General features: G+C 27.8%; 1 protein-coding gene across 1 annotated transcript; it reads left to right on the forward strand.

Moving 5' to 3' along the window:
* The first annotated feature begins 1,997 nt into the window (after window positions 1–1,997).
* LOC119670736 (transmembrane protease serine 9-like) lies at window positions 1,998–14,984 on the forward strand. The gene is made up of 27 exons (XM_038081134.1): window positions 1,998–2,127; window positions 2,842–3,022; window positions 4,556–4,597; window positions 4,660–4,686; window positions 4,742–4,798; window positions 4,859–4,929; window positions 5,316–5,608; window positions 5,665–5,845; window positions 5,905–6,253; window positions 6,773–6,805; window positions 7,066–7,092; window positions 7,157–7,183; window positions 7,242–7,315; window positions 7,932–8,221; window positions 8,286–8,466; window positions 8,545–8,896; window positions 9,472–9,575; window positions 11,262–11,554; window positions 11,611–11,791; window positions 11,851–12,199; window positions 12,708–12,740; window positions 12,993–13,019; window positions 13,084–13,110; window positions 13,169–13,242; window positions 13,907–14,196; window positions 14,287–14,467; window positions 14,546–14,984. The coding sequence occupies exons 1-27, from the start codon at window positions 2,019–2,021 to the stop codon at window positions 14,914–14,916; spliced, it is 4,224 nt and encodes a 1,407-aa protein (XP_037937062.1). The 5' UTR covers window positions 1,998–2,018; the 3' UTR covers window positions 14,917–14,984.
* The last annotated feature ends 217 nt before the right edge of the window (window positions 14,985–15,201 follow it).

A 15,201-nucleotide genomic window follows, 5' to 3' on the forward strand; every position in this document is an offset into this window, starting at 1 on the left:
ATTATATTTTCAAATTTATATATAGAAACAATAATTATATATTTATTGTAAAAATAAGCTACAATTGTATACTCGTTAATTATACTAAGGATTCTTAGTTAGAATGCGATCGAATGATTTTTAACATCACAGTATTGTTTTTTTGAAAAGAATGTGTGACTCATACAAAATTCATATTTATTTATGAATTCAAGCAAATAAAAAATCTCAGAATATTGTATTATAACTGCACTTAAGTGATACAAGAAGATTTTTGTGTGCTGTTTTGAATTTCCGCAATAAATCAAAAGTATTTGTAATAACAAATATTTAAGATTCAATACATGATTCCAAAAAGTAACGAGAGACTGCATCTGTGCCATAAAATGGATAATGTACATGTATATCTTAATATGTGAGGATTTAGTTTTTCGATTAGCAAGATTGTTTTTATTGTTTTTGGAGTGAATAATAACATGACATACAAACATAAAAAGTTAACACTAGAGATTTCCAATTATAAAGTATTTCCTTGAACCCCTATCACCTACGCAGTTAGTGCTTAACTTAACTCATAAGTAAACTCTTAAATTGGAAACGCTCTTATAGTACCAACCATTTTGGACATTTTGGACATTTGGACATGACATTATAGTTTTGACATATTAACATGAGTAAGCGTTAGTAAGATTTATGGGCTAGTGGAATTATAAGTCTATATTGTTTGAAAGATGCTATGAATGTTACAAATAATTGAGAGGTAAAGATTATTATAAGTAAAGATTATTCTTTATTTAAATGGTGTTACAGTGCAACTGGTTTATTTTACAGCACGCGACACAATCAGAATATTGCAAAAAAAGATCTCACCCTTCTGGATATTTTAAGTCGTTGGTCTTCTTAAATAAATAACAATGGATATTAATTTACTTAGAAGTCCAAATGCTCAGAGTTTAAAAAGTTCTAACAAAAGTATGCGAATAATATTTCGCATCTATGACCAAAACTATATTTAAACATTAACAGCAGTAACGGCAAAATATTTTAAAAATGGTTATTGTAATTGTCTTTTTTTATTTTAATTTAAAAACTTGACTTCTAAAGTAGCTATTTTCAAAAAACCTTTTAGCCCAGTAAATAATTTCTCGGCTAATAGGAAAATACTCTAAATTGATTTATTATTTTCTCATTTCTCATATGTATATAAAGACTCATGTAAGAGGGTAGTTTTTGAAAATTAAATTAAAGTTTAGATGAAAACAGTGATTGTGTTTACATTATATGAAAAATTAATAATATAAATTTGAAATCTATTTGAAATCTATTATAAACAATCTGAATTCGGATCATCTAGTATAAAATGGTCTGAACTTTCCCAGGAGGGATTAAACCTAAAGATCCCTCTTGTATACGCCACTATTAGGAAATGTTCACAATATTGCAGCATTTATGATTGCATGTCAATTAAGTTATCTTCTAAAATACTATATACTATAAACCTTTTTTTTAATTAATTAATTTTCGACTAAGTATATGTAAATATAAAATTACAGCTAATAAGAAAATTAATGTTTTATAGTAGATAATACAATACAATATTTTTTGTTGCTATTTTTAAATCAAAATTGTTTGTTTATATTTTGTATTGATTTTATCTTTAACCAGTGAACATCTGCCGCGTTTGACAAGAGTTTTTTTTATTTATTGATTATTAAGTGAATACTCTCTTAGATAATTTAAAATAATTTTAATTAAAAACCTTGAACCTCACATCAATTCATGAGTTTTTATATAGTATAATAATAATGATTTACTCGCATTTGTTAGGCTCTCTTTTGATATTGAATAATTTTTTATTTTCATTGAATATAATTTGAATATTAGTCAAATTTAATCTATTATAAAATATTATAATATGATTTATAAGTGTTCAAATATTTGGAGAATTTTTGTTTTATATACTAATATAGAAAGATTTCTGATTTTTTTTTAATTTAATTAAATTTTAATAGGTTTAAAAATATATTAACTGCAAAAAAATGTTTAAAACTTTTTCGAAACTACAATCCATTCAACATTTTCGACGCCTGTATATAACAGCAATAATTTTGATAGCTTTGCACCATGTCGCAGCTCAGAGATTATATGGTAAGTATATTTACAATATTTTCATATAAATTTAAAACTTGATTGAACTGTATATATGTAATTGGTTTTATTGATAAAATTAACTATTGTAATATAAATGGTTTATGCTTCTGCGAAAGACACAACATACTTAATCGTCTAAATCCTTTTTCCTTTTTCCTTTTTCTTCCTAACCAAGTTCCATCAATTTGTAGACAATCATTAATGAAGTAAGCGATCAGACATTGTCATTATAGAACACAACCCACTTTTGGTTGTTGCTCCTTAATGTTTGCATTCAAGCTGTCTAGTTGTGAGCAGTAAACGATATTAATAATCGTTTACCTATATCGAATTGCCTATATCGAGTGAATTCCGTTCCAATCCCACGAAACACATTGTTTGTCGTCAATCCAGGTCTTAAAGTCGTTTATGAGCGGTCATCGGCTTTTGTCGGTGATCGGTTGCGGTGGATATTATAGTATTTATTCTATTTCCCATTGTCCATAATGATTCCTTTCAGAAATGATTTGATATTGTTTTAGCAGCGTTTACAGTTCGGTCAATCAATTGTGTGTTGAGTTTGACATCTTTTATTTGTTTATGAATTTATTTCTATTAAAACAATTAACAAGATTCTTTAATGTACTTTTATAATGTATTTAGTTTTTGCTTACATTTATTTCTTTTGAAATTAAATTGTTTCTTAGACTATTAATAATTTAATTTGCATAGAAGGAGATACGTGTGCCATAAAGTCAATAGGAGGTGTTTGTACTTTAGCATCCAAATGTACAACTCTAGAGACTCTAATCAAGCAAAAACAAATCACATCTTCAGATATTTTACGCTGTGGATATGGAATATATGAGGAAATAGTATGCTGTCCAATTATTCGAACCAGAGGTCAATCAGAGTAAGTACAAAAAGTATTTGATAAGATTATTAAATTGGTTCCTAATAATAGGCTTTTTTTGAAATATCATTTTTATATATATTGAGAATGTTATAAATATTAATATTATATTACTTAATATAAAATTTATATGTCATAATAATATATTAAAATTGATGACTTTAAAATATTTATGTTACGTATATTTTATACCAGAAATGTGGGAGAGGTTTATTAAATTTTTAAAATCGTAAAGGACACTATTTCCTTCTAACTGTCTGAATGTTAGTCATCTACTTCCCTAATCGTTTATTCAATAAATTTGGAAATAGAGTTTTCGTGAGCACAGATAGATAACGTTAAAATATTAATGAAATAGCAATGGTAGAATGGTAAAAGAATAAAATGATTATATACTGCCGTTAGCAAATGATAGATTATTTCAAATTAGCGGCTTTTTTTTCTGGCAACTCTTTTGTTTAGTGCGTAGTTCCAAATTTTTCGTGTCGAATTTCATGTCAATAATTGCATATATCCTATAGCTAATAAAATTTTGTTTCCGTAATGAAACCTCTGCTGTTGAGAATGTTACCAAAAACTTTCGATGCTAAGGCTATATCATGCTCACAAATACTATAAATAATATTCATAGAAGATTAAAAAAACATTTAAGACAAAAATGTTCTAAAGGAACATCCAGATCAAGATACCCGCGTACAAAATAAGTACCAATAAAATTAAACATATAGTAAACATATATTGATGTGCCATTTCAGGAAAATTTGCTTTTATACAAAAAAATATATTTGAGCATACAATTGGATGTAATGTTATAAGTTTATACTAAATATTAGGTGAATGAAGCCTGGAAAGAAGCATAGTAATAAAAGTTCCTAAGGACATTCGTTGTCTCTTCGATATAACCTTACTCACCAATTACTTTTCCTTGAAATTCAATTTTAGAACTTTTAAACTGATTTACAAGAACAAAACAGAAGTACCTAAGACAATATAGATTTAAACAGTACATTGGGCTATATATTGGGACTGCGCTACAGCCACTTCTGTAATTTGCGTTTCTCAGCGCTTGAAAAAGAGACACTTACACATCTTTGTTCTTGAACTTACTGTGTAATACATTCAAATAGAAATCAGGCAAATATTTGCATTTGTTAATTTGTTAGATTTGTTGTTAAACTTTAAGTTTTGTCCGACAAGATTCTTAAATAGGATTTTGCCTTCTTTCACTTCACTTGGCCAACTAATTAGTAGTACCTTTGGAACAAAAGTTTTGTCAGAAGCGACTTTAAGTTTAGAGAGATCATTTCACATCATTTAATAGCATTTTAAATAATCTATAATATACTAGATATTAAAACATATATATTTAATTTAAAGCAATTAGTAATATATACATAGCTTTGAAACAAATGTTTATGCAAAATATATGTCTTTGAAATTATATTAATTTTGCATTTATTATTTTGCTGAATTTCGTTGAATCGCTAAATAAACAAATAATATATGATATATACTTTTTTTCATTATTTTTAGCACAGAAACAACCACTTCGACTACATCGACTACTACTACCACGTAAGTTTTTTTTTTTAGTTTTAAAAGTTAAATGTGATTTTTATGAATTTCATTTTTCACAGCATCCGGACAACTCCAACTATATCAACGTAAGATAATTTTAGAAAATTAAAGAAATAATTAAATTTGTTTCGATTTGTTTAGCACTACAACCAAAACACCAACATATATCATAACCACTCCAACTCCAACTACAACAACGTAAGATCATTTTTCAAAATTTTAGGAATAACTTATAGTAATTTGTTGTGATATTTTTAGTACTACTACCAAAGAACCAACACATACTATAACCACTACAGAAAGCTATTCAGAAACGCCAGCTAAAAAAGGTAAAATATTAAAAACTGTTAGATGCAAATACAAATATTGAATTAAATCTTTCATCAAATATTATTAAAATCACTTACTCTCACATCATTTAGTAGCATCTTAATAATATATACTAGAGATTGAAACGTATATCTTCTTTCTTTCTTAATCTAAATTAATAAAATATTTTCATTCCGCTAAAAAATTTATCATCACTAACCCCCAAGCACAATTTAATTTTGGATTGGTTTGTTAATGTAAGTAGAAAGATCTTTATTATTTAAACAACTTAAAATACCAAAACGATAATATGAATTATTAAATTTAGCACTCCAGTACAAGTGCTCTCCAGTAGCTTTAATTCGATTTCAATGATTCTATATAATATGTAATTCTGAATTTAAAGCTTGCAATATTATTGAGGCAAATGGACCTGATACAAATGAATTAGACGACAGCGAACAGATTCTAACGCAGGGAGATTTTCGATTTGTTGGAGAAATTGGTTTTAAAATTTTAGATAAACCATTGGAACCGGTATCGTATGAATGTACCGGAACATTGATTAACTCAAAATTTGTTCTAACAGCTGCTCATTGTTTTAATAATCGCAGTAAGGAGGCAACAATGGTTCGGTTTGGTATAACAAATTCGTTTCATGAGGAACAAATGACAGATGCAGTTTATGGAGAAATAAATGTAAGTACCACAAAACAAATAAAAACGTATACATTATGAAAAATTATATTCTACAGATAATTCACTTACATCCAAAATATACACCAGACATTTCATTCCACAACATTGCTATTGTTGAACTAAACAATCCAATATCATATACCAAATATGTATATCCGATATGTTTAGAAACAGAATATGATGACTCAACCGAGTTAAAGCTAATGGTGTCATACTGGCAGCCTGGAGCAGTTAGAGGTAAAATTGTTTATACTTCTCTTATTATTTCAAGTTCTCTATATTCTTTTGTTATACAGATAAAAATTTCAAATTCTTGCTTAGAGCTGTTCAAGCGAATATATCCTTAAGCAGTTGTGAAAATAGTTATATCGCAAATAGTGCAGCTAGTCATATGGAGTCTGAACTTCGTCGCACACAAATGTGTACCGAATTTACAATTTTTAACCAAAAACTTTGCATTAGTGCCAATGGTGACCCATTGTTGACATTGGACTCAAACAATAATTATCGGGTACTTGGTATATTTTCTGGTGCAAGCAAGTGCAACACAAATTCTGTTACTAACTTATTTACACGGGTCGATGCATACATAGATTTTATTGAGCGTATAGTCTGGCCTCAAGAAGTGTTATCATCTCAACATAAGTAATTAAAACGTTTTACTTTTTATTACATTACTCGTAGTTTTAGAACTTAACAACAAAAAATTGGTAAATATTTAAAATTAGTTAGTAATTATGGATAATTCGATTTCAGTAAACAAAAGAAAAAATTAATTGATACTAAATTTTTAACAGTTTAGGCAAAAGAATTCGAAGTTAATAATGAAACTTACCTTCTAATATATATTAATATATATATTAATTAATATATCAATATATAGCAAGGTATCACTTCTGTACATTGGTTCTAAACTATAGAGGATCAGAATACTGTCACGATTGTCTAAAAATATTTATATATGCAAATATTAATTATTTTATTTCTATATTATATATATTATATTTATATATATATTGTATATATATCTATATTATATTTTGTAAGGAAAGCTTTAGAGTAGTGAAACTAAGTTCTTTAATATTTTATTATTTTATTTAGTTTTCAAAATTTTTATCTTTATATATATAAGAAACTAATATAAATTTATTTTCTTACTTATAGTGCCGAAACGAATATTACTACTGCCACAACCATGTAAGTTAATTTTAGGATTGAATGATTCATTTAATCTATATGAATTTTATTTCCCATAGCACACAGTCAAATTCAAGTATCAAAATCGAGACAACAATAGTGTTGTCTATAAATTAAACTTAACTCAAAACTATTTTATCTTACAGTAATATTTTAAAACCTATCATCCTTTATTATTTTATTTACTTAATAAGATATAAATAAATACTCTAACATAAGATATAAAGATATATGAAAATTTGTCGCTTTTATACTTCTAGCATTCAGAGTACGACAACTATTGCCACGTAAGTCTTAAAAATATTACTATTTGAGCCGATATATTAAATTTAAACGAATTATTTTTTACAGCCCTTACATAATACCAACAACAACCACGTAAGATTGGTATATTTTTAAATTAAAATTATGAATGCAGTTATATTCTATATTTTAGCACTATTAAACCCACGACTAAAGAACCGATACCTACGTTTGATGATAATTTTTCAGAACGATCAGCTACAAAAGGTAAGACATTACGTTTTCGTTATATTTTGGCCCAGGCCCAGGTTGTGTGCTGTTGTCCTCCTTTTTGGACGCGGTTTATTTAATGCTCATGATTTTTTTGAAAAAATAGCTTTCGTCTTATGTTATGTTTCGTCTTATGTCCTATGATAAGGCCATACCGTCTCAGTTTATTTTCTAGTACCTACACAAGATTGTTTAATCGTTGATTAATATAATTGGGACTCAGTGTGACTCAGTAACGGTTTCATCAAATAGTAAAAATAAGTATTTTGTGACATTTCGTTGCTGCTTAAGATACGTCTCCATTTGTTTAGTTTTGGTTTAAGAGCATCAAAATATTTTACTTTTATATTTAAATTCTTGAAAATATAATATAAAAAATTTAAACTCCAATATCACAGTCATGTTTTAGAACTTAAATAGTAGTGTTATATGTATATTGATAATGAGTCAAGATTTTTTTATAAATACGAGTAGAAAGATTTTTACCTTTTAATTAGATTAAAATATCAATGTGACATTATGAGGATTTATATAGTTGCATTTTCAGCAGTAATTTGTATTAACAAGTACTCATATCCTATAATAATTTTACATATTATTACCTAATTTATAGCTTGCAATCTTATTGAAGCAAATGGACCTGATACAATTGAATTAGACGACAGCGAACAGATTCTAACGCAGGGAGTTTTTCGATTTGTTGGAGAAATTGGTTTTAAAATTTTAGACAAACCATTGGAACCGGTGTCGTATGAATGTACCGGAACATTGATTAACTCAAAATTTGTTCTAACAGCTGCTCATTGTTTTAATAATCGCTATAAAGAGCCAAGAATGGTGCGGTTTGGTATAAGTAATTCGAATCAAGAGCAACTGAAGAATGCAGTTTATGAAGAAATAGACGTAAATATAATAATACAAGAGAAATGTTTAAATATTTTTTAAAACTATATTTAATTGTACACAGGTAATACATGTTCATTCAAAATATATATTCAACACTTCATTCCACGACATTGCGATTGTTGAACTTAAAAATCCAATATCAAATACCAAATATGTATATCCAATATGTTTAGAAACAATGTATGAGGATTCGATGGATTTGAAGCTGATGATGTCTTACTGGGAAACTGGAACGATTTCAAGTAAATATTGTTTGCTTATTACCTTTTCGCATTTTTTTACTTTATAGTTTTTAATCACATATATCTTTTATTATATAGATACAAATGTTACATTCTTGCTTAAGGCTAATCAAGAAGAGATATCTTTAAATAGTTGTGAAAATAGTTATATCGTAAGTGGTGTACCTAATCACATGCAACAAGATTTGCAAGATACACAAATATGCACAAAATTCAAAATTCCTGAACAAGAATATTACATTAGTTCCAATGGTGACCCATTGCTGACATTGGACTCAAACAGTAATTATCGGATATTTGGCATATTTTCTGGTGCAAGCAACTATAACTCGGCAAATTCTTTAACTAATTTATTTATACGGATTGATGCATATTTAGATTTTATCGAGCGTATAGTCTGGCCGGATGAAATACAATCATCGCAACACAAGTAACGTGACTTAGTTTTATTTATTAAAATTATAATTTAAATTTTGGATTAAATCTTAGTGAATATTTTTAATTTGCTTATTAGTTAGTTAATTATCTGTTTATTAGGTATAAGATTATTTCCTTAGAAAAAAATATAAATTTAAATGCTGACGCGCATTTACTTTAAAATTTAGTTTCATAAAAAAAAATTTTATCAACCTTATTGAGAATTTGAAATTAATATACAATCATACAATTTTTATTCTAATATATATAATTTATTAACTTTGTACACTGAAACTGAATTCTAGTATCAGAATTTAATACGTTCCTTACGTCACGTTTTAAAAAAAATTTACATGCAAGTGTTAATTATTTTATGTTAATGTTATTTATCTAAGATAATATTTTAAATCTGGTCCATTGAGAAGATTTTTAAATTGGTTTATGGACTATGATCATTGTGAATCACCATAAAATGTATATCTTGGATAAGTCCATTGATTTTTATGGATTTTTATTAACTGAAGATTTATTTCTTTTTAGTATTAGTATTAAATTAAAATAATAAATTAAATTATCCTTATATTTTAGAACTTCAACTACAGAACCTTCGTATTTTAGCACTATCAAAACAACAACTATAGAACCGACGCCTATGTCTACAGTAAACTTTTCAGAACACTTAGCTACAAAAGGTAAGATATTTGGTTTTTCTTTCTAATATAATTTATATGACTGAACTTTTAAACAGATCTATAATAATTTATGTGTGTCTTTAACTGTTTTTCATTGTCACTCATTATCTCTTCAGCATATGTTTAAGCAACTTTGGTCTGTATTGTCTGAAGGTGTCAGTTCTGTGTTGTCATATTATCTCTTCTTCTTTACTTTTAAACCGTTTTTATTTAAGTTGCATGCGGACACTTTCATTTTCTTGGCGGTTCTTTATTGCTCATGATTTTTTTTGAAAGAATGGCTTTAGTCTCATTATATTATCTGAAAATATCTTAGACTGTTTGCTTGTAGATTATCGGTAATTGGAGAAATTATCATTGAATTTATAGATTTTTTCATATCAAGTGTTTTTTTGGTTGCATGATAACTGAATATGATAATATAAGACACTAATATTATTAGAATGAAACCTTGTCTATTATAATTGGTAGATAATTTTATGGCATTAATTTTTTGAATACGACTTTCGACATGTGTCTGCCGCGGCAACGAGTTACATGGTTCATTTGATCAGTCCAATTTGTGACTATTTTTTTTTATAAATGTGACTGTATGACATCAATGGTGACATGAATATTGACTTCCAATATTTTAAGACTTGCTGGTTTGTCGGCATAAAGCAATGACTTAACATAACCCCATAAAAAGGTAATTGTTAAAGAGAGTCATTAAATGGCACGAACCAGGAGGCCAATTAACAGTACCACTTCTGAAAAAAAAGTTTTTACTAAATTGATTTCACAATAAAAAGATTGCTAAGCGCATTATATGACAAGTTGCACCGTCTTGTTGAAATCAAATGTTGTCAATGTTAAATTTATTAAATTCTAGAAACAAAAATTGGGTCAGCATGACTCGATAGCGCTCGCCATTCACCATAACGATACATTCTTCCCCATTGCGAAACAAGTAAGGATCGACGATACCATCAGCATGTAAACCACGCTAAATAGTCAATTTAAATGGATGTAAGGGTGATTTGTTAACAGCTTGAGGATTATCGCCGGTCCATATATGGCAATTTTGCTTATTGACGTAACTATTTGATCAGAAATGAGCTTCATAACTAAACGCTATTCTTCGTCAAATTGTTCTATGAACTTTGCAAACAGATTTATTTTTCTCAAAGAAAATTCTCACAATTCGGAAGAATTGTTCTAGCGTTAAACGATTTATAAATTACTAAACCTTACTGAACAGAAATGTCAACACAGTTTGATATTCGATATCGACAGCTGCAAATTTATTGATATCCATAGTTCTCATGTGGCTAAAAAAAATCTCATATATAGGCACATTCTATCACAGAATAGACCAAATCTATTGGCATTAACATAAGTGAATCTAATGATTTTAATAAAGGCAGGATCCATAAGTTAGGCTATGCTTACAAATTTAATGAAGTTACAAAGTTATGTGATAAGAAGTCAAATGTTTAATGTTTAATATATATAAATATTACGTAATCCGTATTTTTAATTTGTGTTTGATAGTTCAGTTGGGATGGTTCTTTTAAGTTGCTTAAAGTCTCTTTTGTAATCAGTATTGTAAAGTTCCTTTACTACGTACTCGCATCTTCAGTGGCTATTTATTTTTAGAGAAAAATGTATTCGAAAATAATTCACTAATTCTTTTTTAATTAAAAGCTTGCAATATTATTGAAGCAAATGGACCTGATACAAATGAATTAGATGATAGCGAACAGATTCTAAAGCAGGGAGATTTTCGATTTGTTGGAGAAATCGGTTTTAAAATTTTAGACAAACCACTGGAACCGGTGTCGTATGAATGTACTGGAACATTGATTAACTCAAAATTTGTTCTAACAGCTGCTCATTGTTTTAATAATCGCAGTAAGGAGGCAAGAATGGTTCGGTTTGGTATAACAAATTCGTTTCATGAGGAACAAATGACAGATGCAGTTTATGGAGAAATAAATGTAAGTACCACAAAACAAATAAAAACGTATACATTATGAAAAATTATATTCTACAGATAATTCACTTACATCCAAAATATACACCAGACATTTCATTCCACAACATTGCTATTGTTGAACTAAACAATCCAATATCATATACCAAATATGTATATCCGATATGTTTAGAAACAGAATATGATGACTCAACAGAGTTGAAGCTAATGGTGTCATACTGGCAGCCTGGAGCAGTTAGAGGTAAAATTGTTTATACTTCTCTTGTTATTTCAAGTTCTCCATTTATTTTTGCTATACAGATAAAAATTTCAAATTCTTGCTTAAAGCTGTTCAAGCGGATATATCCTTAAGCAGTTGTGAAAATAGTTATATCGCAAATAGTGCAGCCAGTCATATGGAGTCTGAACTTCGTCACACACAAATGTGTACCGAATTTACAATTTTTAACCAAAAACTTTGCATTAGTGCCAATGGTGACCCATTGTTGACATTGGACTCAAACAATAATTATCGGGTACTTGGTATATTTTCTGGTGCAAGCAAGTGCAACACAAATTCTGTTACTAACTTATTTACACGGGTCGATGCATATATAGATTTTATTGAGCGTATAGTCTGGCCTCAAGAAGTGTTATCATCTCAACATAAGTAATTAAAACGTTTTACTTTTCATTACATTACTCGTAGTTTTAGAACTTAACAACAAAAAATTAGTAAATATTTAAAATTAGTTAGTAATTATGGATAATTTGATTTCAGTAACAAAAAAAAAAAATGAATTGATACTGAATTTTTAACAGTTTAGGCAAAAGAATTCAAAGTTAATAATGAAAGTTATCTTCTAATATATATTAATTAATATATCAATATATATCAAGGTATCAATTCTGTACATTGGTTCTAAACTATAGAGGATCAAAATACTGTCAGGATTGCCTAAAAATATTTATTATATGCAAATATTAATTATTTTATTTCTATATTATATATATTATATTTATATATATATTATATATATATCTATATTATATTTTGTAAGGGAAGCTTTAGAGTATTGAAATTAAGTTCTTTAATATTTTATTATTTTACTTAGTTTTCAAAATATATATCTTTCTATATATAAGTAACTGACATAAATTTATTTTCTTACTTCTAGTGCCGAAACGAATACTGCTACTGCCACAACCATGTAAGTTGATTTTAGGATTGAATGATTCATTTAATCTATATGAATTTTATTTCCCATAGCACACAGTCAAATTCAAGTATCAAAATCGAGACAACATTAGTGTTGTCTATAAATTAATCTGAATCAAGAACCATTTCATCTAACAGTATTTATTTTAAACGCATCATTCTTTATTAGTTAAGTTAGATATGTACTTTAGAATAAGATTTAAAGATATATGAAAAAAGATTTGTGGCTTTTTTATACTTTTAGCATTCAGAGTACGACAACTATTGCCACGTAAGTCTTAAAAATATTACTATTTGAGCCGATATATTCGATTTAAACGAATTATTTTTTACAGCCCTTATATAATACCAACAACAACCACGTAAGATTGATATATTTTTAAATTAAAATTATGAATTCAGTTATATTCTATATTTTAGCACTATTAAACCCACGACTAAAGTACCGATACCTACGTTTGATGATAATTTTTCAGAACGATCAGCTACAAAAGGTAAGACATTACGTTTTCGTTATATTTTGGCCCATTATCTCATTTATATTTCTCTAAAATCGTGTTCATCCAGGTTGTATGTTGTTGTCCTCCTTTTCGGAGGCGGTTTATTTAATGCTCATGACTTTCTTGAAAAAATAGCTTTCGTCTTATGTTATGTTTCGTCTTATGTCTTTTGATAAGGCCATACCGTCTCAGTTTCTTTTCTAGTAACTATACGAGATTGTTTAATCGTAGATTAATGTTGAATAATCATCAATAATTGGGACTTAGTGTGACCAAATGGTAAAAATAAATATTTTGTGGCATTTCGTTGCTGCTTAAGATACGACTCGATTTGTTTAGTTTTTAGTTCAAGAGAATGAAATGGGTCTTGAATAAAATTTAGATTGCAGAAGGGAGTTTTGTTTTGGATATACGCTCTCAAGAAGTCTAAATGGTGTTAAAAAGTAATGAACTTAAGTAGTAGTGTTACCTATATGTATATTGATAATGAGTCAATTTACTTTAGATATTTCTTTATATATATGAATAGAAATACCTTTTAATTAGTTTAAAATATTATTGAAGATTTAAGTAGTTGCATCTTCAGTGGTAATTTGTACTTACAAGTAGACTTACAAGTATCCTATAATAATTTTACTTATTATTATATAATTTTTAGCTTGCAATTTTATTGAAGCAAATGGACCTGATACAATTAAATTAGACGACAGCGAACAGATTGTAACGCAGGGAGATTTTCGATTTATTGGAGCAATTGGTTTCACAGAGTTCAACAAAGAATATGAACCGGTATCGTATGAATGTACCGGAACATTGATTAACCCAAAATTTGTTCTAACAGCTGCTCATTGCTTTAACAATCGCTACAAAGAGCCAAGAATGGTGCGGTTTGGTACAACAAATTCGAATCAGGAGCAACTGATGAATGCAGTTTATGGCGAAATAGACGTAAATGAATAATATATTTATAATGTTATATAATATTTAAACAAATAAGAAATGTTTAAATATTTTTAAAATTTTTTTTATTGTGTGCAGGTAGTACACGTACATCCAAAATATGTATTCAGCAGTTCATTTTACAACATTGCCATTGTTGAACTTAAAAATCCAATATTAAATACCAAATATGTATATCCAATATGTTTAAAAACAATGTATGATGATTCGATGGATTTGAAGCTGATGATGTCATACTGGGAAACTGTAACGATTTCAAGTAAATATTATTTGCTTATTACCTTTTCGCATTTTTTTATTTTATAGTTTTTAATTACATATATCTTTTATTATATAGATACAACTGTTACGTTCTTGGTTAAGGCTAATCAAGAGAAGATATCTTTAAATAGTTGTGAAAATAGTTACATCATAAATGGTGTACCTAATCACATGAAACAAGATTTGCAAAATACACAAATATGCACAAAATTCAAAATTCCTGAACAAGAATATTACATTAGTTCCAATGGTGATCCATTGTTGACATTGGACTCAAATGATAATTATCGGATACTTGGCATATTTTCTGGTGCAAGCTACTATAACTCGACACGTTCTATTACTAATTTATTTACACGGATTGACGCATGTTTAGATTTTATTGAACATATAGTCTGGCCGGAGGAATCATTTTCCAGTCAGACTGTATACTGGTTTTCTGGTTAATTCTGATTGTATGCTGCCGGATTACAATCCTGCAAGTATAAGTAATTTTATATAGGTTTTTATTTGTATTTAAATTAGATTTAGTATTATATTAGATTTAGTTTTTTAATTATAAGTAACGAATTGAAATAAGTTATGAATTTTTAAACAATAAAAAATTAATTTTATTTGAATTCATTTTTAAATTTTGATCTGCTGTATCCGTTCGTTATTAGTAAATACAAGACCTTCTGTGTTCGAAAAGCATCTTTTTAGTTAGGATAGGTTGCTGGCATATGCTATGGC

The sequence above is a fragment of the Teleopsis dalmanni genome, chromosome 1 (assembly GCF_002237135.1).
Source record: "Teleopsis dalmanni isolate 2A chromosome 1, ASM223713v2, whole genome shotgun sequence".
Taxonomy (NCBI): domain Eukaryota; kingdom Metazoa; phylum Arthropoda; class Insecta; order Diptera; family Diopsidae; genus Teleopsis; species Teleopsis dalmanni.